At 48.2% G+C, this 27,961-nt stretch overlaps 1 protein-coding gene across 1 annotated transcript; it reads left to right on the forward strand.

The window, feature by feature from the left end:
• The first annotated feature begins 16,741 nt into the window (after nucleotides 1–16,741).
• LOC123085845 (metal tolerance protein 2) lies at nucleotides 16,742–26,855 on the forward strand. The gene is made up of 12 exons (XM_044507551.1): nucleotides 16,742–17,143; nucleotides 17,216–17,285; nucleotides 17,927–18,024; nucleotides 19,543–19,691; nucleotides 20,555–20,670; nucleotides 21,004–21,100; nucleotides 24,877–24,961; nucleotides 25,062–25,124; nucleotides 25,294–25,399; nucleotides 25,705–25,844; nucleotides 26,154–26,245; nucleotides 26,336–26,855. Exons 1-12 carry the CDS (start codon nucleotides 16,814–16,816, stop codon nucleotides 26,496–26,498), a joined length of 1,509 nt encoding a protein of 502 aa, XP_044363486.1. The 5' UTR covers nucleotides 16,742–16,813; the 3' UTR covers nucleotides 26,499–26,855.
• Nucleotides 26,856–27,961: the final 1,106 nt, after the last annotated feature.

Here is a 27,961-nt window from a genome sequence, read left to right on the forward strand (position 1 = left end):
AGAGTCACTCCAAAGTCACTAATAGCGGAGAACAAATGAAGAGATTATTGTAGGGTACTAAACCACCTCAAAGTTATTCTTTTCGATCAATCTGTTGGGCTATTCCTATAAATGTCACAAACAGCCCTAGAGTTCATAGTAAAATAACAACTTAAGACACAAATCAACCAAAATCCTAATGTCACCTAGATACTCCAATGTCACCTCAAGTATCCGCGGGTATGATTATACGATATGCATCACACAATCTTAGATTCATCTATTCAACCAACACAAGGAACTTCAAAGAGTGCCCCAAAGTTTCTACCGGAGAGTCAAGACGAAAACATGTGCCAACCCCTATGCATAAGTTCACAAGGTCACAGAACTCGCAAGTTGATCACCAAAACATACATCAAGTGGATCACGTGAATATCCCATTGTCACCATAGATAAGCACATGCAAGACATATATCAAGTGTTCTCAAATCCTTAAAGACTCAATCCGATAAGATAACTTCAAAGGGAAAACTCAATTCATCACAAGGAGATAGAGGAGGAGAAACATCATAAGATCCAACTATAATAGCAAAGCTCGCGGTACATCAAGATCGTGCCATATCAAGAACACGAGAGAGAGAGAGAGAGATCAAACACATAGCTACTGGTACATACCCTCAGCCTCGAGGGTGAACTACTCCCTTCTCGTCATGGAGAGCACCGGGATGATGAAGATGGCCATAGGTGATGATTCCCCCCTCCAACAGGGTGCCGGAACAGGGCCCCGATTGGTTTTTGGTGGCTACAGAGGCTTGCGGCGGCGGAACTCCCGATCTATGTTGAGTTCTAGAAGTTTTGGGATTTATAAGAGAGGTTGGCATCGAGAAAAAGTTAGGGGCCCCCACAGGGAGTCCACGAGGCAGGGGGCGTGCCCCAGGGGGGTGGGCGCGCCCTCCACCCTCATGGGGCCCACGGGACTCCCCTCCGGTAACTCTTCGTTCCAGTATTTTTTATATTTTTCAGAAAAAATCTCCGTTGATTTTCAGTGCGTTCCCAGAACTTTTATTTCTGCACAAAACAACACCACGGGTAGTTCTGCTGAAAACAACGTCAGTCCGGGTTAGTTCTAACCAAATCATACCAAAATCATGTGAAAATATTATAAACATGGCATGAATACATCAAAAATTATAGATACGTTGGAGATGTATCAGAGGCCATTGTGGGCATCACCCCATCTGTGGCCTTGTCCCGCCATTTCTTCTCGCTTCATCTGGTCGAGAACAAACAATGCTCGGGATGCGTGTCGTTACGGGCGGTGGCGGCAACGGCTGACTCTAGCATTGACTTCACGCTTCGTCCGGATGCGACGGGATTCCGGGAGCAGTGGGTGTATGTGGATGCCGTCACGTACACTTCCCTTCTCCAGCTTCCGCGGGCGCCGGCGGAGCCGAGCTCCGGCTGGGGACATGCGAAGCTCATCGACCGGCGGCTCGCCCGCGTCTGGTCCAGGTTTGCCGAGCTGAAGAAGGCGGGGGTGATGGCGCCGATGGTGGTGAGGGAGTTCGTCCGGCGACACATCGCCCCGCTTCAATGCCACTCTCGCCCAATGCGGGCCTTTGCTGGCCCCAACAACCCCATGAGGCTTCAGGTGCTCACTTCCCTCCAAGACGCTGCAGACGGTGCTCCAGCTCCGGACGGGCGACCAAGCGCCTCCCGCACTCCCAGCAGACAAGTGCCTTCTGTATCAATGCTCGAATGGGGAGGCCTTCGCGAAGAGATGCCTTGCTTCGACATGTGGGGGCTGCGCCCAATGGGCCTTGAGGGGCCTCGCGAGAATCCCATCTTAGTGCCCCCTGTGCTTGTCGATCCTGTGGCGTGTGCCCCAAATGATGTTGCAGGGGGGCGAACGGCGCCGGGTACTCCTGGAGCAACTTCTGGGGAGCAGATGCCGCCAGGTGTTCTTGAGATAGCCGCTCCTGAAGTTCCGCCGAGCGCTCCTGAGGTGGCCGCTGGTGAGCAGGTGCGGCCCGGTGCTCCCGAGGCAGCTGCCCCTGAAGCTCCGACAAGTGCTCCTGAGGTGGCGGTACGCATCCCAACTTCAAAGGGCCATGCTCCGACCCTCGGCTCGCTTCGTATGAACCTTGGAGCACTCTGCAAGGGGAAAAGGCTCTAGAGCAGTGGTGATGCCCTCGGCCCCTAAAACAGAGGAAGTACATAGCCATAGACGAGTAAGTGCCTTATCTTTGTTGTTCTTCACGTGTCGCGCCCTTGCCTGACCCCGGCTCCTTAGGGTCCCTTCGGTTGCGGCGGCGAAACCTCCTGGGAGCAACCTCAGGAGGCCCTTGGTCCGCTCTCGATTCCAGGCCCCTCACGACAAACATCCACGTGAGGCACATGACCGGCCTATGAGGCGGGGGCGCCACTGGATGGCCATGAGCCTGTGACCCCAGGACCCTTCCTCCGCGACTACCTCTGGGGTGCAGGGGCGTCCCAAGGGCTCCTCCGTTGATGCTTGTTGGTAGTTGGGCTTCCCCAGCATCGGCGTCATCCCCGAGCAGTGAGGCCAAGATGCGTAGTGCCTCCGCCAAGGCTCGGGGATTGATTGAAGGAGCGCCGACATCTAGCCCCCTTCCAAAGGCGAGCGAGTTGGCCCATGCCTCCACGGTAGCCCTGGTGTGGAGGAGGGGCTCGACCATGCGCTGGAGCTCGCACGCAGGCGCAACACCGTCCGCCATGACCTTTTCCAAGAAGCAATGAGCGCGCTGGGTCGGCTTGGGGGAGAACTTGTCGACGTCGACGCATGCCTTGAAGCGGACGACCTCCTACTGTCGCGCGAGTGGCATCATCTGAAGGTCGCCGTCAACCTTGGGCGTTCGCAGCATGAGCACGCCAGGGATGATGCCGCGGCATCCCTCGTGGCTTCTCGCGAGGCCTGCACCCGGGCTTTGGAGGAGGCCAGCACCACTGACCGCCGCCGCAAGGCGGCCGAGGATCATGAGAGGGAGTTTCAAGCTTCGAACGCCACCCTTGAGCGGCAGGTCCGGGCGCGCAGGGCCGCCCTGGCAGTGCCGCCAAACGTGGCCCCTCTGACGAGAGGGAGATCCAAGAGCGTGAGGACGTGCTGGCGCTCGAGGTCTTGGAGCATAACTTGGAGCTCGAGCCCTGGAGGTGAGGGAGCGCCAGGCAGCCGCGGTCGAGGACGCCCTTGTCGCGCGGGAGGCCAGGGTCCAGCAGGAAGTTAACCAGAAGGTGGCGAAGATCCGCAGGGCTCTTGATGACGAGCACCTCCGGGAGTTGAGGCTCCAGGAGACCTTGTTCCAACAGCGGCAGGTCGAGCTTGAGGGCAGGACCATCGCCCTCAGCGCGAAGCTGGCCGCAACGGAGCAATGGGAGAGGACCGCCAAGGAGGCTCAGGCCTCCGCCCAAGCCGACTTGGCTTCCACCCAAGCTGACTTGTCCTTACTCCAGCAGCATGTCGAGGGCGTCACGTCTATTAGTAGAAGGCCACAAATGAAGCATACCACCGTCGGACGATGTAGCACGAGCGTTCCTCGATGCTCAAGGACATCAGGACCAAGGCTAACTGGACCTTAGGTACCATCTGTGAAGAGAGCATCTCCCACCCGCACGAAGACGATGACGCCGGCCACCTCCACTTATTCACTCAAGTCGTGACACGCTTGGAAGACTGGGCCATGAGGGCTCACCGGCTTGTCATGGAGGGAAGCCGTGGCCTCCCTGGGCACGCGTTCTCACGCGTCTTTAGCCACCTCCTTAGCCTTGATCCTGACTTTGACTTCAACGCTACGATAGCCCCCATGCCCACGGTCATCCAGGGCAATCTGGCGAACTGGGTGGACGACCTGGTCGCAGAGTTCGCTCCCGAAGACAGCGTGGTCATGCTTGCAGCCGAAGAAGAGGGTGCAGATGGTGATGATGAAGGCGATGACATCGACGGCAGCGCATCTGGCTAAGCTTGCATTTCCCTCCTTTGTCCTGACCTGTATGCCAAAAACTCTGGATATGGCTCTGCGGGGCATGAAAGCATTTTTTGAGGGGGGCTTATAATGTATGAAATGATGATATGCTCTTGAGATAGATTCTGGAATGTGCCGTCGTGAGCCAGGTGGCTCCCGACCAAAGAAATTGTCGTGACCTATCTTTGGTGCCGTTGGTCTTGAGCGGGTTCTGGTGTTGTGGAAGCACTCCTCTCCCGAGGCGGGCCCTCCAGGGGCTCGTGAGGGTTTAGGCCTCCTGGGGCGCCTACTGGCCGGCCCAAGAGGGTTTTGGCCTCCTGGGTGCCTCCTGAGGCTCTATAATTTTTGATTGCTCCATGCTATTATATATTCTGTTTTGGATGTTTAATGGGCTTATTTATACACTTTTATATTATTTTTGGGACTAACCTATTAACCGGAGGCCCAACCCAAATTGATGTTTTTTTGCCTATTTCGGTGTTACGCAGAAAAAGAATATCAAACGGAGTCCAAACGGAATGAAACCTTCGGGAGCGTGATTTTTGGAACAATCGTGATCCAGTGGACTTGGAGTGGACGTCAAGCAACCAACGAGGAGGTCACGAGGGAGGGGGGCGCGCCTACCCCCCTAGGGGCGCCCTCCACCCTCGTGGGCCCATCATGGCTCCACCGACCTACTTCTTCCTCCTATATATACCTACGTACCCTGAAAACATTAGGGAGCACCACAAAAACCTAATTCCACCGCCGCAACCTTTTGTACCCGTGAGATCCCATCTTGGGGCCTTTTCCGGCGCTCCGTCGGAGGGGGCATTGATCACGGAGGGCTTCTACATCAACACCATAGCCTCTCCGATGATGTGTGAGTAGTTTACCTCAGACCTTCGGGTCCATAGTTATTAGCTAGATGGCTTCTTCTCTCTCTTTGGATCTCAATACATAGTTCTCCTCGATTCTCTTGGAGATCTATTCGATGTAATCTTCTTTTGCGGTGTGTTTGTCGAGATCCGATGAATTATGGGTTTATGATCAAGATTATCTATGAACAATATTTGAATCTTCTCTAAATTCTTTTATGTATGATTGGTTATCTTTGCAAGTCTCTTCGAATTTTCAGTTTGGTTTGGCCTACTAGATTGATCTTTCTTGCAATGGGAGAAGTGCTTAGCTTTGGGTTCAATCTTGTGGTGCTCGATCCGAGTGACAGTAGGGGAAACGACACGTATTGTATTGTTGCCATCGAGGATAAACAGATGGGGTTTATATCATATTGCATTACTTTATCCCTCTACATCATGTCATCTTGCTTAAAGCATTACTCCGTTCTTATGAACTTAATACTCTTGCTGGATAGCGGTCGATGTGTGGAGTAATAGTAGTAGACGCAGGCAGGAGTCGGTCTACTTATCACGGACGTGATGCCTATATACATGATCATACCTAGATATTCTCATAACTATACTCAATTCTATCAATTGCTCGACAATAATTTGTTCACCCACCGTAATACTTATGTTGTCTTGAGAGAAGCCACTAGTGAAACCTATGGCCCCCCGGGTCTATCTTCTATGATATTAATCTCCCGTCAACTAGCTATTTCTGGCACTGTTTATTTTGCAGTCTTTACTTTCAATCTACATCATAAAAATACCAAAAATATTTATCTTATTATTATTATCTCTATCAGATCTCACTCTTGCAAGTGGCCGTGAAGGGATTGACAATCCCTTTATCGCGTTGGTTGCGAGGTTCTTATTTGTTTGTGTAGGTACAAGGTGACTCGCGCGTGGTCTCCTACTGGATTGATACCTTGGTTCTCAAAAACTGAGGGAAATACTTACGCTACTTTGCTGCATCACCCTTTCCTCTTCAAGGGAAAACCAACTCATGCTCGAGAGGTAGCAAGAAGGATTTCTAGCACCGTTGCTGGGGAGATCTACGCCAAGTCAAGACATACCAAGTACCCATCACAACTCTTATCCTTCGCATTACATTATTTGCCATTTGCCTCTCGTTTTCCTCTCCCCCACTTCACCCTTACCGTTTTATTCGCCCTATTTTCCTTTCGTCCTCTCCTTCCGTTCGCTTTTTCTTCTTTTCGCTTGTTTGCTTGTGTGTTGGATTGCTTGCTTGTCACGATGGCTCAAGATAATACTAAATTGTGTGACTTTGCCAATACCAACAATAATGATTTTATTAGCACTCTAATTGCTCCTCTTACCGATGCTGAGTCTTGTGAAATTAATACTGCTTTGTTGAATCTTGTCATGAAATATCCGTTTTCTGGCCTTCCTAGTGAAGATGCCTCTACCCATCTAATTTTTTTGTTGATTTGTGTGATATTCAAAAGAAGAAAGATGTGGATAATGATATTGTTAAACTTAAGCTATTTCCGATTTCGCTTAGAGATCGTGCTAAAGCTTGGTTTTCGTCTTTGCCTAAAAATAGTATTGATTCGTGGAATAAGTGCAAAGATGCTTTTATCTCTAAGTATTTTCCTCCCGCTAAGATCATCTCTCTTAGAAATGATATTATGAATTTTAAGCAACTTGATCATGAACATGTTGCACAATCTTGGGAGAGGATGAAATTAATGATGCATAATTGCCCTACACATGATTTGAATTTATGGATGATTATACAAATTTTTTATGCCGGATTGAATTTTGCTTCTAGAAATCTTTTAGATTCGGCCGCGGGATGCACTTTTATGGAAATCACTTTAGGAGAAGCTACTAAACTCCTAGATAATATTATGGTTAATTATTCTCAATGGCACACTGAAAGATCTAATAGTAAAAAAGTTCATGCGATTGAAGAGATTAATGTTTTGAGTGGAAAGATGGATGAACTTATGAAATTGTTTGCTAATAAGAGTGCTCCTACTGATCCTAATGAAATTCCTTTGTCTACTTTGATTGAAAATAATAATGAATCTATGGATGTGAATTTTGTTGGTAGGAACAACTTTGGTAACAACGCATATAGAGGTAATTTTAATTGTAGGTCGTTTTCTAGTAATTCCTCTAATAATTATGGTAATTCCTATGACAATTCTTATGGAAATTATAATAAGATGTCCTCTGATTTTGAATCTAGTATTAAAGAATTTATTAGTTTGCAAAAGAGTTTCAATGCTTTGATTGAAGAAAAATTGCTTAAGATTGATGAGTTGGCTAGAAACATGGATAGAATTTCTCTTGATGTTGATTCTTTGAAACTTAGATCTATTCCACCTAAGCATGATATCAATGAGTCTCTCAAAGCCATGAGAATTTTCATTGATGAGTGCAAAGAAAGAACTACTAGGATGCGTGTTAAGAAAGATTGCTTTGTGAAGGCGTGTTCTTCTAGTTTTTATGAGAATAAAAATGAAGATGTAAAAGTAATTTATGTGTCCCCTATTAAATCCTTGTTTTGCAATATGAATCTTGATAATAATGGGACTGGAGATGAGTCAACTTTAGTTAGAAGGCATCCCAAAAATTCAGAGTTTTTAGATCTTGATGCAAAAATTCGTAGAAGTGGGATTGAAGAGGTTAAAACTTTAGATAGCAACGAACCACCTATCTTGGATTTCAAGGAATTTAATTATGATAATTGCTCTTTGATAGATTGTATTTCCTTGTTGCAATCCGTGCTAAATTCTCCTCATTCTTATAGTCAAAATAAAGCTTTTACTAAACATATCGTTGATGCTATGATGCAATCTTATGAAGAAAAACTTGAGTTGGAAGTTTCTATCCCTAGAAAACTTTATGATGATTGGGAACCTACAATAAAAATAAAAATTAAGGATCATGAATGCTATGCTTTGTGTGATTTGTGTGCTAGTGTTTCCACGATCCCAAAAACTTTGTGTGATTTGCTAGGTTTCCGTGAATTTGATGATTGTTCTTTAAACTTGCACCTTGCGGATTCCACTATTAAGAAACCTATGGGAAAAATTAATGATGTTCTTATTGTTGCAAATAGGAATTATGTGCCCGTAGATTTCATTGTTCTTGATATAGATTGCAATCCTTTATGTCCTATTATTCTTGGTAGACCTTTCCTTAGAACGATTGGTGCAATTATTGATATGAAGGAAGGGAATATTAGATTCCAATTTCCGTTAAGGAAAGGCATGGAACACTTCCCTAGAAAGAAAATTAAGTTACCTTATGAATCTATTATGAGAGCCACTTATGGATTGCATACCAAAGATGGCAATACCTAGATCTATCTTCGCTTTTATGCCTAGCTAGGGGCGTTAAATGATAGCGCTTGTTGGGAGGCAACCCAATTTTATTTTTGTTCCTTGATTTTTGTTCCTGTTTAGTAATAAATAATTTATCTAGCCTCTATTTTGGTTGTGCTTTTGTGTTTAGTTAGTGTTTGTGCCAAGTAGAACCGTTGGGAAGACTTGGGGAAAGTCTTTTTGATCTTGCTGTAAAAAACAGAAACTTTAGCGCTCACAAGAATTGCTGCCATTTTTTATTGGAGAGTGCTATTTAATTAATTATTTTTAGATGATTAATAGATAAATCCTTCACATCCAGCACTTTATTTTAGGATTTTTGGGGTTCCAGAAGTATGCGTTAGTTACAGATTACTACAGACTGTTCTGTTTTTGACAGATTCTGTTTTTCGTGTGTTGTTTGCTTATTTTGATGAATCTATGGCTATTAATGGAGCTTATAAACCATATAAAATTTGGAATAAATTAGGTTTAACACAAATATAAATAAAGAATAAGTTCATTACGTACCTTGAAGTGGTGTTTTGTTTTCTTTCGCTAACGGAGCTCACGAGATTTTTTTGTTAAGTTTTGTGTTGTGAAGTTTTCAAGTTTTGGGTAAGGATTTGATGGATTATGGAACAAGGAGTGGCAAGATCCTAATCTTGGGGATGCCCAAGGCACCCCAAGGTAAAATCCAAGGACACTAAAAAGCCTAAGCTTGGGGATGGCCCGGAAGGCATCCCCTCTTTTGTCTTCATTTATCGGTAACTTTACTTGGAGCTATATTTTTATTCACCACATGATATGTGTTTTGCTTGGAGCGTCTTGTATGATTTGAGTCTTTGCTTTTTAGTTTACCACAATCATCCTTGCTGTACACACCTTTTGAGAGAGACACACATGAATCGGAATTTATTAGAATAGTCTATGTGCTTCACTTATATCTTTTGAGCTATATAGTTTTTGCTCTAGTGCTTCACTTATATCTTTTAGAGCACGGTGGTGGTTTTATTTTATAGAAATAATTGATCTATAATGCTTCACTTATATTATTTTGAGAGTCCTTTAGAACAGCATGGTAATTTGCTTTTGATATTATAAAAAAAACTTTCATATAAGTGCATTGAATACTAAGAGAAGTTTGATACTTGATGATTGTTTTGAGATATGGAGATAGTGATATTAAAGTTATGCTAGTTGATTATTTGTGAATTTGAGAAATACTTGTGTTGAAGTTTGCAGGTCCCGTAGCATGCACATATGGTAAAAATTATGTAACAAATTTGAAACATGAGGTGTTATTTGATTGTCTTCCTTATGAGTGGCGGTCGGGGACGAGCGATGGTCTTTTCCTACCAATCTATCCCCCTAGGAGCATGCGCGTAATACTTGGTTTTTGATGACTTGTAGATTTTTGCAATAAGTATGTGAGTTCTTTATGACTAATGTTGAGTCCATGGATTATACACACTCTCACCCTTCCATCATTGCTAGCCTCTTCGGTACCGTGCATTGCCCTTTCTCACCTTGAGAGTTGGTGCAAACTTCGCCGGTGCATCCAAACCCCATGGTATAATACGCTCTATCACACATAAACCTCCTTATATCTTCCTCAAAACAGCCACCATACCTACCTATTATGGCATTTCCATAGCCATTCCGAGATATATTGCCATGCAACTTTCCACCGTTCCATTTATTATGACACACATCATCATTGTCATATTGCCTTGCATGATCATGTAGTTGACATCGTATTTGTGGCAAAGCCACCATTCATAATTCTTTCATACATGTCACTCATGAGTCATTGCATATTCCGGTACACCACCGGAGGCATTCATATAGTCATATCATGTTCTAGTATCGAGTTGTAATCATTGAGTTGTAAATAAATAGAAGTGTGATGATCATCATTAATAGAGCATTGCCCCCCCCCAAAGAGAAAGGCCAAAAAAGGCCCAAAAGAAATAAAAATAAAAAGGGGCAATGCTACTATCCTTTTTTCCACACTTGTGCTTCAAAGTAGCACCATGATCTTGATGATGAAGAGTCTCTTGTTTTGTCATTTTCATATACTAGTGGGAATTTTTCATTATAGAACTTGCCTTGTACATTCCAACAATGGGCCTCCTCAAGTGCCCTAGGTCTTCGTGAGCAAGCAAGTTGGATGCACACCCACTTAGTTTTTTTTGTTGAGCTTTCATACATTTATAGCTCTAGTGCATCCGTTGCATGGCAATCCCTACTCCTTGCATTTGACATCAATTGATGGGCATCTCCCTAGCCCATTGATTAGTCGCGTCAATGTGAGACTTTCTCCTTTTTTGTCTTCTCCACATAACCCCCTTCATTATATTTTATTCCACCCATAGTGCTATATCCATGGCTCACGCTCGTGTATTGCGTGAAAGTTGAAAAAAGTTTGATATTACTAAAGTATGAAACAATTGCTTGGTTTGTCATCGGGGTTGTGCATGATGAGAGAATTCTTGTGTGACAAAAATGGAGCATGACCAAACTATATGATTTTGTAGGGATGAACTTTCTTTGGCCATGTTATTTTGAGAAGACATGATTGCTTAGTTAGTATGCTTGAAGTATTATTATTTTTATGTCAATATTAAACTTTTATCTTGAATCTTTCGGATCTGAACATTCATGCCACAAGAAAGAAAATTACATTGAGAAATATGTTAGGAAGCATTCCACATCAAAAATTCTGTTTTTATCATTTACCTACTCGAGGACGAGCAGGAATTAAGCTTGGGGATGCTTGATACGTCTCCAACGTATCTATAATTTTTGATTGCTCCATGCTATTATATATATATATTCTATTTTGGATGTTTAATGGGATTATTTATACACTTTTTATATTATTTTTGGGACTAACCTATTAACCGGAGGCCCATCCCAAATTGTTGTTTTCTTGCCTATTTCAGTGTTTCGCAGAAAAAGAATATCAAACGGAGTCCAAACGGGATGAAACCTTCGGGAGCGTGATTTTTGGAACAAACGTGATCCCGAGGACTTGAAGTGGACGTCAAGCAACCAACTAGGAGGCCACGAGGCAGGGGGGACGATGGTCATCCAGGGCAATTTGGCGGACTGGGTGGACGACCTGGTCGCGGAGTTCGCTCCCGAAGACGGCGTGGTCGTGCTTGCAGTAGAAGAAGAGGGTGCAGATGGTGATGATGAAGGCGATGACACCGACGGCAGCGCATCTGGCTAAGCCTACATTTCCCTCCTTGTCCTAACATGTATGCCAAAAACTCTGGATACGGCTCTGCGGGGCGTGAAAGCATTTTTTGAGGGAGGGCCTTATAATGTATGAAATGATGATATGCTCCTGAGATAGATTCTGGAATGTGCCGTCGTGAGCCAGGAGGCTCCCGACCAAAGTAATTGTCGCGACTTATCTTTGGTGCCGTTGGTCTTGAGCAGGTTCTGGTGTTGTGGAAGCACTCCTCTCCCGAGGCGGGCCCTCCGGGGGCTCGTGAGGGTTTAGGCCTCCTGGGGCGCCTACTGGCCTGCCCAAGAGGGCCTCGCGAGGAGTGATACGTCCCCAATGTATCTATAATTTTTGATTGCTCCATGCTACTATATATTCTGTTTTGGATGTTTAATGGGCTTATTTATACACTTTTATATTATTTTTGGGACTAACCTATTAACCGGAGGCCCAGCCCAAATTGCTGTTTTTTTGCCTATTTCAGTGTTTCGCAGAAAAAGAATATCAAACGGAGTCCAAACGGAATGAAACCTTCGGGAGCGTGATTTTTGGAACAAACGTGATCCATAGGACTTGGAGTGCACGTCAAGCAACCAACGAGGAGGCCACGAGGCAGGGTGCGCGCCTACCCCTGGGTGCGCCCTCCACCCTCGTGGGCCCCTCGTGGCTCCACCGACCTACTTCTTCCTCCTATATATACCTACGTACCCTGAAAACATCGGGGAACACCACGAAAACCTAATTCCACCGCCGCAACCTTTTGTACCCGTGAGATCCCATCTTGGGGCCTTTTCCGGTGCTCCGTCGGAGGGGGCATTGATCACGGAGGGCTTCTACATCAACACCATAGCCTCTCCGATGATGTGTGAGTAGTTTACCTCAGACCTTCGGGTCCATAGTTATTAGCTAGATGGCTTCTTCTCTCTCTTTGGATCTCAATACAAAGTTCTCCTCGATCCTCTTGGAGATCTATTCGATGTAATCTTATTTTGCGGTGTGTTTGTTGAGATCCGATGAATTGCGGGTTTATGATCAAGATTATCTACGAACAATATTTGAATCTTCTCTAAATTCTTTTATGTATGATTGGTTATCTTTGCAAGTCTCTTCGAATTTTCGGTTTGGTTTAGCCTACTAGATTGATCTTTCTTGCAATGGGAGAAGTGCTTAGTTTTGGGTTCAATCTTGCGGTGCTCGATCCCAGTGACAGTAGGGGAAACGACACATATTGTATTTTTGCCATCGAGGATAAAAAGATGGGGTTTATATCATATTGCATGAGTTTATCCCTCTACATCATGTCATCTTGCTTAAAGTGTTACTCCGTTCTTATGAACTTAATACTCTAGATGCATGCTGGATAGCGGTCGATGTGTGGAGTAATAGTAGTAGATGCAGGCAGGAGTCGGTCTACTTATCACGGACGTGATGCCTATATACATGATCATACCTAGATATTCTCATAACTATACTCAATTCTATCAATTGCTCGACAGTAATTTGTTCACCCACCGTAATACTTATGCTATCTTGAGAGAAGCCACTAGTGAAACCTATGGCCCCTGGGTCTATCTTCTATCATATTAATCTCCCGTCAACTAGCTATTTCTGGCACCGTTTATTTTGCAATCTTTCCTTTCAATCTACATCATAAAAATACCAAAAAATATTTATCTTATTATATTATCTCTATCAGATCTCAGTCTTGCAAGTGGCCATGAAGGGATTGACAACCCCTTTATCGCGTTGGTTGCGAGGTTCTTATTTGTTTGTGTAGGTACGAGGTGACTCGCGCGTGGTCTCCGACTGGATTGATACCTTGGTTCTCAAAAACGGAGGGAAATACTTACGCTGCTTTGCTGCATCACCCTTTCCTCTTCAAGGGAAAACCAACGCTTGCTCAAGAGGTAGCAAGGAGCCGATTGCCGGACTACGGCAAGGTGTGCGCGCGGTGATCCTGCAGAAGTTGCATTCTTGGACCCGAGGGGGCCTACGCCGCTTGGGCTAGCCCGAGCGTGCTTGATGCACGCATACCACGGTCAGCCCCCGCTTGCGGGGTGCTCACAGGGGGTAGCAGGCGCGAGCCTTAGTCTTAAACACAAACTAAAAGGCAAGAAATCACCGCAAACGAAGAAAATTTCCCCCCTTTTTCCTTTGATAAGCACACAAAACTCCAAATCTCATTCCAAAAGATGGCAAATTGGGTTACAGAAAGAGGGCGAAAACAAACGGCCACGTCCGGCACCAACTAGTCTTCTCACCAGCGCGGAAGCTAAGTGCTTCCACTGGGTGTGGGCATAGTCATTGGGGAACAATGTCTACGGCCAGCGCAGAGCATGGTGCTTCCAGTTGGATGTGGGTGGGAGCCCCTGTGAGGCCCGAGGGCGGCACTCAGGAAACTCCGGGGCGTGTACAGCCCCAACTCATTATTACGTGAGAGTGTCATGAGCGGAGATCTTCACGGGCATCCCTGGCACCTGATGAGGGCCCCGCCCCGTGCCTCCCCCGACCACCATTGGGGCGTCCGGAAACCAGGACGAGGCCAAGGGGCAAGGGGGACGCTAGCGGTGCCCCGGCGATCGCAGGCCCCATCACCGAGGGGAGGGGCTCGCCATAGCCTTCCACGATGGGGGACCTACCTTCATGTGGCGTGCACCACCGTCGTGGCGGCGCCTTGCTCCATGCGGCGCAAGGAGGCCCTAGCTCCGGGCTCCCCCTGCGCAGCTCCTAGTGCATCGTGTCTGCCTGCAGCGAGGCCATCATCCTAAGGTCCACGACTGCTACCGTGGCTTGGTTCACCTCCAGTCCATGGTTAGTGTAATCGTGCCCCTGAGATATTGGCTGTACCCAGCGGCTGTTGTCGTCGAAGACGTCGGTGAAGCTCCGGGGTGGCTCGCGAAGAGTCTTGGCTTCACGTGGCCTCGATGCCCAGGCTGGCGAGGGAAACAGGCAGGGGCTTCTCCTTGGCGCGTATAGCAAGTCGATCGGCGGAGGTACAGGGGTACCTGAAGCCGCCATGCCCGAGTCGTCGCCTGGCTGTCCGGCGTCGTTGCTTGCCAGGCTTGGCACTAGGTCGCGACGACCATAGGGTGGCACCTCGGCGCGGCCCCAGGAGGGGCCGCCCGGCCTGACCACGCCCAGAGGCAACGTATCCTGGGCAGGATGAGCGGCGTCGCGGGTGTAGCGGGGGGAGGGGGCGACGCGTGCCCCCGGCAGCGCTTGCGATGTAGGCAAGGTGCAGAAAGGGCCTGCGCCTCTGCAGGAGGCATCGAGCAGCTCGGCGACCCGTTCCAGCAGTGCGTCATGGCCACCTTCCGCCAGCCTGCATCGTAGCAGCTCTCGTGCCACGATGAGCGCGGCTCGCGTGTTCGCCTGCTCCCGGCGGGTGTGTAGCGCCGGTGCTGCGACATAGCTCGAAGATCGCGTGGTGGCGCGATTGCGACGCAGCGCGGGAGCGGGTGTGGTGGTCCGTGCCGCCTATGACCAACGACGCTGGGCGGCGCGCGGGCTGCGACGAGTGTAGAGTGGTGGTCTTCTTGGGCGGAAGGCGCTGCCCGGGCAGGCCGAGCGGCCTAGTGCTCAGTGTGAGCTCGAGGAGTGTCAGCCATGAGAATGGCGGAGCGGTGGCGAGTCGACCAACGGAAGAGAGGCTCCGACGCACCCCTACCCGACGCGCCAAATGTCAGATTCATCGCTCCCATGGACCCAAGATAGATTCCAACTCTGGGGTGCGTGCGAAGAACTCAACCTCCCCAGCCTGCCAACTCGTCGATCTCACGGCCTAGCTCGACGAACTGAGAAAGAAAGGGACAAGGTAGTTTACCCAGGTTCGGGCCACCTTGCGGTGTAATACCTTACTCCTACTTTGTGGTGGATTAGCCTCGAGGTGGGCTGAGGATGAACTAGTACGGAGGAAGAACAACCTTAGGAGGTGCGTTCTTGTGCTTTGTGAGGGTGTGGATGGTCTGGATGATCCGTCCCCCTCTATGGTGGTGGCTAGGCTATCTTTATAGTGGCCTTGGTCCTCTTCCCAAAATGAAGGCGGGAAGGGATCCCACAACGACCAAATTCGAAGGGAAACAACTAGTACATCTTATCCCGACGAAAGGTAGTCTGCGCCTCCAAAGCTTCTGGTCGTGACGTCATGGTGGGCTCGGCGATGACCTCCGTCCTGGCGGTCTTGGTCTTGTAGCATGGAAATGGAAACCTTTGGTTGATTCCTTGGGACTCTACGCCTGCGCTTGCCTCTTTAGCACTAAAGAGGAAACCTGCTGTACTATGCTCGCTGGCGCCCGCCTGGTCTTGGTCGTCATGGCTTGCGTCATCTGAACCTCACGAGGTGAGGGCTCGCATGAAAATCTCCGCTCCTTAGGAGCCAGCGTAATGAGGCCACTCCTTCTGGAGGTCTTGGCGTCGTCCGCTTCGCGAGGCTTGGCCCCTCGCGAGGGTCTTGTGCTGTCGGTGCTGAAGATAGGCCGTACCAGACCGTCAATCGAGCCACGCCGTGGGTCGCAGGCAGGCAAGTTTGGGTTCCCCGGTTCCCAGAACGCCGACATATTGGGATTCCAATTCGAGCACCCATTGAGGGCAGGATCCTCGCGTGACCTCTAGTGCATAATGGTGATCCCGCTCCTCCTCCCTTCACGACGAGGTAGGTCACCTCCTCCGCTTGCTTCTCATCCACCATCCACTCTTCCTCCTCTAAGAGCGACATCCAGTCCGGCTGCAGGGGAAGCAACATGGCGATGAAGAGGGAGAGGGAGAGGGAGAAAGTGGCTACAAGTAGTCTTGTTGAAAGTGAAGGTTGTGAGCTATTTGGCCATGGTGACAACCTTTTTATACCCGTGAGCACTTGAAAATGTGGGTCCCCTTGGACAGTTAGTACGTGGCGACTGCATTAATTGACATGCTTCCTAATACTATAGCCATTTGAGTGTCTGCACCTTGGCGGGTAGAGAAGATGGGTTGCGCATAAGGCTGAGAAAGGAGGAAAACTTCCCTCCCACACGAGCGAATGGTGGATGGAGCTCACACCAAACAATGCCCCCAACATGCAAATATAGATGTTCCCGACGAAAGTACTCTTCCAGGCTCGAGCTCAAATGAAGTTGGATGAACAGTAAAATCTAAAGAAAAAAAAAGACTTATGATTTTCTTTTTGTGAACTTTGAAACGATGACTCTCCTAAAGTTGCTTTTTTATATACATCTCAAATATTGAATCTAGAAATGGCGTTGCGAAGAAAAGATAGGAAGTCCAGGTGGCAAATTGCTGGCGAAGCTGGGAGGAGCGACCGGCAGGCGGCAGCATGTGTACTTTGCTCACGGCACTTCGGATCCGGAAAACCAGAGCGATTCTCATCAGAGCACAAAGGCACTTCCTCCTCCCCTTGTGCGAATGGGCCTCCGCTTCGCCCACCTCGCCGGCGGGGTCGCCCGAGCCGCCTTCTCTCGCCGTGGGCCACACCTCTCCCCAGCGTGCGCCCGCCGCGTGCTCGCCCCTCTCGCCTCGCCGGGTGAGCCAAGGGGCGGCAACTGGCTCGTCCCTGCCCGCGGCCACGGTGGCCACTCCCACCACCACGGCGAGGAAAGCGGCGAGGCGTCTGAGAAGATCTTCCGCTTGGGCTTCGCTGCTGACGTCGTCCTCACCGTAGGGAAAGCCATCACCGGTTACCTCTCCGGCAGCACGGCCATCACCGCCGACGCCGCTCACTCCCTCTCTGACATCGTACGTCTCGGAAACAAGTGCGCAGCCATTTTCTTAATTGATGCTAATCGTGCATGATCTTGAGCTGTGCAGGTGCTGAGCGGGGTGGCTCTGCTGTCGTACAAGGCGGCCAAGGTACCTAGAGACAAGGATCATCCGTATGGTCAGTCCGAACCTCGCTCTGCTCGCCATTCCCACTTTGTCGAGGAAACCAATTGTGTTGTGCAGGCGTACGAGAGACTGCCCTTTCCCTCTTTGACAGAACCAACAATTTGGGTTCATGTTTCCATAGTTCCGCACAGCTCAGCTTGTTTTGATTTCTAATACATGCGAAAAGCGTACTACAAAACTATCAAGAGGGATTCAGATGCAAGAACTAATTCCCAGATCAATTCATCAAGGATACTTTCCACCTTCCATGCTTCAGATTTATGATTAAATTGTTAGGCCCATAAAGAAAGTTAGAGCTCAGAACATGGTCATGATCTGATTATTAATTACCTCATGTTTTTTTTTCAAAATCATTGGTCGGAACAGAACATTGATCTGTCATATGTAACATGTAAGCTCTCACTGTTTGTGCAAGTGCACCATTGCACCTACATGCATGCTCTATGTGCATATCATATCCAGAAGAAAAATAAAACAGGAAAGTGCATTATGCTACTGCTTCTACATTTTACTTGAATGACCCCCTGTTGTAGTAAACAATACATACAACAATGTAGTTTTGTTACCACATTCTCTGCTTGTGCCCACAAAACATTGAGGGTTTACCTATCATCATTTCCTCTCCATTCCCAGGTCATGGAAAGTTCGAGAGTTTGGGAGCTCTTGGAATTTCAAGTATGCTGTTGATTACTGCAGGTGGGATCGCCTGGCATTCTTTTGAAGTTCTTCAGGTCTAATACTTCTCATTAACAATCATGCAAAATTTATGTATTTAAGCAATACTTCCTCTGTTCCATAATTCCAAGAATTATGGAATGGAGGGAGTATCATTCTTTTTTTTTTAGAAAAGGAGGATGACCCACGGCCTCTGCATCTGGGAGATGCATACGGCCACTTTATTGATTATTCTCGAGGACCTTACAAAGTATTACAAACAATATACTTGAATCCACCATCTTGGCAACATATGCCGCTACTCCTTTCCATATGATGAAGGGATGCTAGCTGGGCCACTAACCCAACCACCCATCTAAGCCTAACATCAAAAGCCGGAAGCCCTAGCCGAGCCACATACCGGGTCTGGGGCACAACCTGGTCAGACGCACTCGTGTGTCGTCGCCGCCATCTTCCACAGGTCCGTCTTCAGATCATATTGAGGCTTCTACCTTGTCTGGCCACTCTGCCATCGACGTCACTATGACGCCAGACAACTACCTCCTCTTGCGCGAGTCCATCTCTGCGCATCGGACGCCGAGCCTCCACAGCGCCATGCCGCCGATCTCCGCCGCCATTAATGTGTGAGATGAAGTACCGCTCCACCACCCCCCTAGCCATCACTTGCTCCAAAACGATGCCCCCAGGAGGGAAAGCGATAAAACGCCATCATCGTCCAATCCGGAAGACCCAGATCTAGGGTTTCCTCCGGAGCATCCCGAGCTTGATGACACAGACTGCAATGATGATGCCTCGACAAGGGAACGTCATCTAAGACGCCGTCATCATCCGCCATGACCGTAGTCGGCGCGATTTTCATCGGAAGTTGCTCCACCAGACGTGCGCCACCGACGTCGCTGGTCCCTTCAACCGGAGTAAACTCCAAAACGATGCCCTAAAGAGGGACTACAACGCAAAATCGCCATCATCGCTCGATCCCAAGGAGATCTAGGGTTTCCCCCGGAGATACCCGCGCTGTCAAGGATCAGACAAGGGTAGAATCCCGGCGGATCTGCCCAGCTGCCGACGAGTCGCACCCGCCACCGTGCCCACGGCAGACCAGCGATCAAGGCCCACGCTTGGGCATAGATCCGGCCGCGCCGCCGCGAACCGATCCGGTCACGCCGCCGCCGTCCCTGGCGACCGCGACGCACCAGATCGCGAGGCCTCCTGCCGCGGGGGAGTGAAGTCGCCGAGGCGCCGCCACCACCTGCCGTGGCGTCCGGCCCGCCGCCACGCTCCGGCCCGCGCCAGGCCCACGCGAGCGAGAGGGCCCGAGTCCCCTCCGCCGCCGGCGACGACCAGGCTTCGCCTGGCCGCGCCCTTGGGCGGCGGCGAGGGAGGAGGAGGAGTGGGGGAGGGCCGGCCGACGGGATCAGGGGGCCTCCCGGCCGCCCACGCGAGGGGCGACTCGGGAGTATCATTCTTTGGTTGGTACTTTTTTTTGACAATGGGTGGATGGTTTCTTCTGATGACTGGTACTCCGGTAAGACATGATTATGCATGGACTTAATGTGCTGAATTCTTTGTTTCAGGGAGTTATGTTTTCTGCTCCTGATATAATTGGCAGCACATTGCACATGAATCACAGCCATGGTAGTGGTGGGCATAATCATGCAATAGATTTGGAACATGCAGTCCTTGCATTGAGTATGACAACCTTAGCAATATCTATCAAAGAAGGGTATGTGGATAGTGTCATAAAGCATTGCCTAATGGTTTCCGTCTTCTATTAAGTTTGAAGATTTCATTTTGTTGCAGTCTGAAATATTGTTCGCTATTTTTTTTGCTAGATTTTACCGTGTTCGATGCAGCCTCTCTGCATTGTACTGTGCAGGGGTAAGGCTTGCCTCGTATAATCCTTCCCCAGACCCCACCTGCTGTGGGAGCTTCTAGCACTGGGTCTGTCCTAGATTTTACCGTGCCATGAGTATACATGGACAACTGCTTCTATTTTCTGTTAGATTTGATGGTCTACCACAACAGGTTTTTATATTTAGCATCATCGATAACCCCATACCAAACTTATTTCCAAGGTCTGACCTTTTTGGCAACATTACTGGGTGTGGAGCAGCGAAATCACACTGCCATGCTGCTGGGTGCTGGGCCTGGCGTGGTAAGAAGTGCCATATTTCGGCTCAGTACAGGACTTAATCCATGGCGCGGCCAAAAGGGTCAAATCTGTAAATAAGTTTGGTCAGGATTTCTGAATTATAATAAAGTCATAAAGACGATTAAATAATTAAACTCTTCTGTTTTGTAGCCACTAACGTTGTTTGCTACCTTTGTTCATGGAGGATATGTAAAGCTTGAAAAATTGAAATTTAGTCATGTAGATTACTGTGTGTACAATTTAAACAGGCCATATATTCTGATATATTGTTGCTATCATAATGATGATTTTCTAGCCATTTTATATCTGTATCAAGATTTCCTTGTGATTCTTTGTTTAGTATGAACTTACTTTCTTGATTTTCTTGTAGAGATAAATCTCATGTGATAACTTCATAAGATGATTCATCAAGTTTTACTATACTGGAATTACAGGCTCTATTGGATTACGAAAAGAGCTGGGGAGAAGGAAGGGAGTGGGCTGATGAAAGCTAACGCATGGCACCATCGTGTGGATGCTATTTCATCTGTTGTTGCCCTAGTAGGGGTAGGTAAGACCTTCAATGATGCTTGAACTTCCATTTTACTAGAACTTTGTGTTACATTCTTATAACATGAATAGTTGGTTCATTGCTATCGTTAGCCTCGAGTTCAAGATAACACCATGAATCCATGTTTAGAGTCTGAACTAAGAAATTTGTTTGCATATCAGTAGAGCTCTACTAGGCCTGATGGTGAAAAATCTGTGCATCATTTTGTGTTGTTGTTGCAAATCAATCTTAGTTTGTGAATTTCACCAGAAGATGTCGTTTACTTATACTATCTTCAAGGAGAAACATGATTTATTAATACTCTGATTATCTTTTGCTTTTAAATTTTTACAGGTGGCTCCATTGTTGGATTACCTTATCTTGATCCACTAGCTGGCCTTGTTGTCTCAGGCATGATTCTTAAAGCTGGTGTTCAGACAGGATACGAGAGGTAACTATTTTAGGTGTTTTTTTCGAGAAAACGCAAAAGACTTTTGCGTTTCATTGTATTGAAAAGAAGGAATTTGGTACAATCCTCCTAGGAGGCGAGTTTACAAGGTGAGCACAGGCACACTAGTGGACATCCCAGGTCTGTGGCAAGATGGCACGGAGTCCTAATGCTCCGGCTCTGGCCCAGAGTGCAGCCTCTTCTTTAATCCTAGCAATCAGGGAGGTAACCAACGGGGGTGCGCCCTCAAATACGCATCCATTGCGATGCTTCCAAATCATCCAAGGGACGAGCAAGGCAGCGGAAGCCAATCCCTTGTGCATAGGTTTAGGTGTGTCTTGTCTAGCAGAGCGCCACCAGTCGTGGACAGTGGCATCATCAGTGGGCAGCGAGCAGGGGAGGCGCAGCCATGAGAGGATCTCATGCCACACTTGGCGGCTGAAAGGGCATTCCAGGAGAAGGTGATGAATCGTCTCCGGGGCCTGATCGCATAGTGGGCAGCGCTGTGGGTGCGGCAGGTTGCGTCGCGCAAGGCGGTCGGCCGTCCAGCACCGGTCGAGGTTGGCAAGCCAATGAAAGAAGCGCACTCGAGGCGGTGCCCAGCACTTCCAGGTAAGCTTCCAAGCCTGGCATCGTGTGGAGCCGTGGAAAGTGGCAAGGTATGCGGACTTGGCGGAGTACTCGCCGTTCGCGGTCCACTTCCAGCGAATGCAGTCTGGCGCATCGCTGAGGGCAGTTTCGGCGATCATGTGCCAGAGGCGTAGGTATTCTCCAATCTCCGGGATGCCAATCATGCCGTGGATGTCCGTGGCCCATTGGTTTGCATGGAGGCCGTCCGCAACAGTTCTGGACTTGCGACATCGCTTGGGGATGTGAGCATAAAGGAGAGGCGCGATCTCGCGGATCGCACGCCCGTTGATCCATCTGTCCTCCCAGAACAGGGCGTGTTGGCCATTGCCAATGGTCATGGTAGTGGAGGCGAAGAAGAGCGCGCGCTCCTCGGGCGCGAATTGCAAGTCAAGGCCGCTCCAGGCCCTGCTATCATCGACTCGGCTGAGCCATTGCCATCGCATGCGTAGGGCGAGGCCGGTGCGCTCGAGGTCATGAACGCCGAGGCCACCAAACTGGAGAGGCCGACAGACGCGCCGCCAGTTGACGTGGCAATTGCCACCATTGGCCTCGACACGGCCAGCCCAAAGGAATCCTTTCTCAATCTTCTCCAGGAGTTTGATGGTCTTCTTTGGCGGCGCAAGCACAAGGAGCTGATGTATGGGGATCGCGCTCAGGACAGCCTTGACAAAGGCAAGGCGGCCAGCTTTGTTCATGAGCCATCTCTTCCAGAAGGGTAGCTTCCCAGCGACTTTGTCGACGACAGGTTGGAGCTGGGAAGCGGTGGGGCGACGCAGCATGAGCGGGATGCCCAAGTAAGTCAGCGGGAATTCGACGATGGGGCATCCCAGGTGCGCGACGTGAGCAGCATCCACTGTGTCGCAGCGGATGAGGGCCGCAGCGCTCTTCTGGAAGTTCACGTGCAGGCCGGAGGCGCGTCCAAAGAGCTGCAAGATCCCCTTCACCACCGCAATGTCATCCGGCGAGGGGTGGCATAGGAAAATTACGTCATCGGCCTAGAGGGATATGGTGGGAATGGTGCGGCGTGGGTGGAGCTGCTGCATAACTCGGAGCTCGACCGCGCGATGGAAGAGCCTGCCCAGCGTATCGACAGCCAGGACGAAGAGCTGCGGGGAGATTGGATCACCTTGGCGTAGCCCACAGCGGTGCCAAATCGTGGGTCCGGGTGTTCCGTTGAGTAGAACCTTGGTGCTGGCCGACGACAGGAGGAGGGCGATCCAATCGAGGAAGCGGTTGCCAAAGCCATGGCATCGCAGCACCTCGAACAGGAAAGGCCATGAAACGGAATCGAAGGCCCGCTTCAGGAGCACGCGGGGGGCACCAAGCTGATGCAAAAGCCGTGTGGATTGGCGCACCAGGATGAAATTGTCTTGAAGACTTCGCCCGGGGATGAACACGTTCTGGACGTTGCTGACCAAGTTGTTGAGCTTGGGAGCAAGGCGGAGCGAAAGCAGCTTGGCCAGGACCTTGGCGACAATGTGGATGAGGCTTATGGGCCGATAATCCCCCAGGCCATTGGCATCGGTGCGCTTGGGGAGGAGCGTGATTAGCGCCTGGTTAAGGCAGCTAAATCCTCGTCCACGCAGCGCGTATACCTGGTCGTAGACGCATCGGAGGTCGTGCTTGATGACTGGCCAACAAGAGCGGAGGAACTCTGCGGTGAAACCGTCGGGGCCGGGCGGCCTTGCGAGACGGCAAGCGTTTGATGGCTTGCCAAATCTCATCTTCGCTGAATGGCGCGTCGAGGTCCTCAAGGTTTGAGGGCTCAATGAACTGTGACAAGTCAATGGTGCAGTCGTGCGGCGCGTCCGTTCCAATTCGGTTGTCAAAGTGCTCGAAAGTGGCCGCGGCCATGTCGCTAGGATCAGTGAGGACGGTGCCATCGACAGAGATGCCATGGATCCAGTTCTTCTGCTTGCGGTACGTGCACTGGCGATGATACAACGAAGTGTTCGCGTCGCCGTCTTTGAGGGATGCAATGCGCGCGCTGCCGGGCAATTGTCCGCTCGAGGGAGGCAAGGCCCAGGTAGGAGAGCTTGATCTGACGACGCAGCCAGTCTTTGTGCGGCGAGAGGGTCCGTTGTTCCTGCACGGTGTCAAAGCGGAGCAGCAGCTCACGAGAGATCGTGAGCTGGTCTCGCACGTTACCAACAGAGCGCGCGCTCCAGCTGGTGAGCTTGCGCGCAGTGGCCTGCATGCGCCGCATGAATCGCCGGAACGGATCAACGTCATCCACCGAATGCCAAGAGGTCGCCACGATCTCTGGGAAACCGGCGAGGCGAGTCCAGTACTCCTCGAAGTGGAAACGTCGGTGTGCTGATGGGAGCGGCGAGCAGTCGAGCAGGAGGGGGGAGTGGTCCGAGACGACCGAGGCCAGACAGCGCAGATGGCACTCGCCGTGCAGCTCTTCCCAGTCCGTGGAGCACAGCACCCGGTCGAGATGGACCAAGGTGGGCGGGCTCTACTCGTTTGACCATGTATAGCGCCGGCCGTTGAGGTAAATCTCCTTGAGCGTGAGGTCGTTGAGGACGCGTCGGAATCGTCCCATCATTCTCCGATTGAGATTGCCGTTGTTCTTGTCCTCGTCACGGTAGATCATATTGAAGTCTCCGCAGATGAGCCAGGGACCGGGGCAGGCGTCGCGGACATCGCGGATTTCCTGTAGGAAAGTGATTTTGGCGTTGTTGTCCTGGGGGCCATAGACGATAGTGAGCCACCAGGGCACGCTTGTGCTACCAGACTATTTTAGGTGTGTCAAGTGATCTTCAATTGACTTGTTACGAAGATACATTGATTAGAGTTCAATTGAACTCTAATCAATGTATCTTCGTAACAAGTCATGTTTACAGCTATTTTTCATCCGTTTCTCCATATTTAGCGCTTTATAATCTCTGCCTCCAGAATATCGAAATCAAGGGGTAGCTTTCTAAAGTCACATGGATGGCAAAGTATATAAACCATGAAATAATGCAATGTGCTCATTTCTTCTGTGGTAATACTGTTATGATCACAACTTTCTGCTAAATCAAACACATAGAATACAAGGTTTTATAGCTAAGCATACTATATTCTTTTACAGTTCAGTGTACACGAGTCTAACAATTTTGATGTTGCTATGGATGGTGACGTTCTTCTAACTTAACTTGCAGTACACTAGAGCTTGTTGATGCAGCTGTTGATCCATCGCTTCTAGAACCAATCAGGGAAACAATTGTGAAGGTTGATGGTGTAAAGGTACAATATTAGCTACTCCCTGAAGTTTTATTTTTCTCCGCAACAATGTGCTGTTGTATACTTGAAACCCTCAAAATTAACATTCTTGACATAATGTTAGGGGTGCCATCGGTTGAGGGGAAGGAAAGCTGGGACCTCCTTGTATCTTGATGTGCATATCGAGGTACATGGTAGTATGATTTATTTTGGCTGTGTGAGAATTTGTTCAAATACTAGAAGTCTAGAGCTATGATGATTGATTGGTCCTGTGCAGAGGGCACTTAGGCACGCAGTACTAGAATCAGATAAATGCTGATAGCCTTAAGTTGATCATGATATTCATTTTATTGCAGGTATATCCTTTCTTGAGTGTCAGTGCAGCACATGATATCGGGGAAACTGTCCGTCATCATATACAAAAGACGCATAATCAAGTTGCCGAAGTTTTCATACACATAGGTACAGAATGGTCTCTATATTCCACCTGTCAATGTGAAACTAGCCAATAACAGAACTATCGGTTGTACTTCGTCATGTTTTACATGCATCATAGTTGGGATCATTTACCGTTGTAGCAGCATTATGCATGTTTCCATCCAATTGATAGCCTCTAACATTTGTTCCTAGTAGGCTACTGCATTCCCCAAATCTGTTAGTCGTCATTGGGTATAATATTGTAAGCCTGGAACTCTTGTCCCTGGTGGTTAATTATACAACTGTGTGGAACCATCAACTGGAACATTCCTGAAGTACACAAATTGCAGACCCCTCATATTCAATGGGTGCTAACGTGGACAAGAAAAGGATTTTGGGGAACTTGGAGAGAAGAAATTCAGACGTTATTCCACGGCAACGAAGTGCAGAAGCTATCGTGTCCGATATAATTTCCTCTCATTTTCCGAAGGTAAATAGTTTTTTTCTACATGAAGTTGATTATTGACAGTTATTAGCCCCTGTTCAAGGTTAATAGGAATTAATACAAAAGATGCAAATATCTAGTGAGATGACGAGTGCAGAACTGTATCGATGTGAATTGAATGAGATTTGAACAGCAAATCTGGTCGATAAAACTAGCTACAAGAGATGAAAATACAAGAAACAATATACAGTAGTGCCAATTTATTAACTGGAATATTGTGCCTTTTTCAGAGAGCTTCTTTTACCTCTGTAGCGAGAATTCATATATACGACTCAAAACCATGATTTGATGCAGAAAATGTGTCTTGAACATCTGATGCTGCATTACTTACGAGGACGGGTGTTGCTTCAGGTCCAAGTTTCAATGTCTCCAGAAATTTTGATTCGGTAATCAACCTTTATCCTCCAGCCCAACGCTCCAGTTTATATTATTCTAATAATAATCCCGTGTCCATCCCCAATTACTAAACTTTGAAGGGATGCGATGGACATAGCAAAAAAAGCCGAGGAGGAGATCATGAAGGTTGACGCCAGCATATGTCAAGTCAGCGTACAGCTGAGATTGGGGCAACGAATTGAGCAACTTCAGCTGGCCGCAAGCAAAAGCGGAGCAAACGATCTACATGCAGAAAAGCAGTAGAACGGGGCGCATATCCTGCGCAGTGCAGCCATGCTGGCTCAGTCAGCTGGGATGGTAATTTTGCTAATCTTTCCGACATGCATCAACTGCAGTTGCTGCTGAGGCAGTGGACTAGGACAGCCCCTGTACATTGTGTCTTGTTCGAGATATCAAAAGAAGTGAAATAATCTCGAAACAGGCTCTCACCCGCTTTATAACCAACTAGCACATGTGCCCGTGCTTGCAACGGGGAAATAAATAAATGTGTCCTTCAAAACGCCCATCGGTGGCATGACGAGGTGTAGAAGAAATACATATCATGTTTTAGTCTCCATTAACCATGGTGAATGGATGTCATGCCCGCTGAATGAGTAGGAATGTTGCATGGTCATTCCTTTTTAATCATTGCATGCAAAATTTAATGCATCTTACTCCCTCCGTTCCTAAATGTAAGGTGGTGTTTGGTTCAAGTCCTAGGACTTTTTCTAGTTCCAGGGACTAATAAAAAAGATTTTTCAGTAGAGTCTTTTTCTAGTCCCTGTAGAAAAAGTCCCTCCTGTTTGGTTTCTAGGGACTTTTTAGGGACTTTTTCTAGTCTCTAGGATTAAAAAGTCCTTTGAACCAAACACCCTCTAAGTCTTTTTGAAGATTCCACTACAAACTACATACGGATGTATATGGACATATTTTAAAGTGTAGATGTACTCATTTTGCTTTGTATGTAGTCCATAGTGGAATTTCTACAAAGACTTATATTTAGGAACGGAGGGAGTATAATCTAAACAGACGAGTGAAAGAAATAAAAGTAGGACTAACGAACAAAAAGGATAATGAGATAGAGTCAAGAAACTGGAATGAGGAAGAGTATTGTATTGTATGTATCATACCCCACACTTATGTTGTAGTACTCCTTAAGAATACATTCTCAATGACTTGTGTTAAGATGAACTGCCCCGCTGCTCTCTCCTAGCACTCCTCTCCTAACGCCCCAACGCTTGCTCTCCTCTTCTATTGCTCTCTCCTAGCACTCCTGACTCCCCAAGGCGTGCTCTCCTCTTCTACTCCGTCGGCTCGTCCGACCAGAGTAGGAGGGAAGAGGGGCTCGGTGCCTAAGACGAAGATGAAATTGAATATATGTTGATTATTTTTATGATCCGGGAGAAATATCTATCTTTGTCTAAATCCCTTCTCTAGCCTTGTATTTCTTTTCTTTAAATCTATCTTTGTCTAAATCCCTTCTCTAGCCTTGTACTCCCGTAAACTAATATAAGAGCGTTTGGATCACTAAAGTAGTGATCTGAACGCTCTTATATTTCTTTACGGAGAGAGTATTTCTTTTCTTCAAATCTATCTTTGTCTAAATCCCTTCTCTAGCCTTGTATTTCTTTTCTTCAAGTTTCATTTTTTACACAAAAGTTTCTGTTTAATTGAAAAAGGAAGAGACCGATCCCCACACCCCTCTCCCCTCTCCCCTCTCCTTACTC

Source organism: Triticum aestivum, chromosome 4A (assembly GCF_018294505.1).
Source record: "Triticum aestivum cultivar Chinese Spring chromosome 4A, IWGSC CS RefSeq v2.1, whole genome shotgun sequence".
Lineage (NCBI taxonomy): Eukaryota > Viridiplantae > Streptophyta > Magnoliopsida > Poales > Poaceae > Triticum > Triticum aestivum.

Excerpts from the sequence above, each read along its gene's own strand:
- LOC123085845 (XM_044507551.1), top strand. The coding sequence starts at position 16,814 with ATGGGCCTCCGCTTCGCCCACCTCGCCGGCGGGGTCGCCCGAGCCGCC. Across the intron at positions 17,144-17,215 it reads CTCACTCCCTCTCTGACATC|GTGCTGAGCGGGGTGGCTCT; the intron begins GTACGTCTCGGA and ends TGAGCTGTGCAG. Across the intron at positions 25,400-25,704 it reads CGAAGTTTTCATACACATAG|ACCCCTCATATTCAATGGGT; the intron begins GTACAGAATGGT and ends CACAAATTGCAG.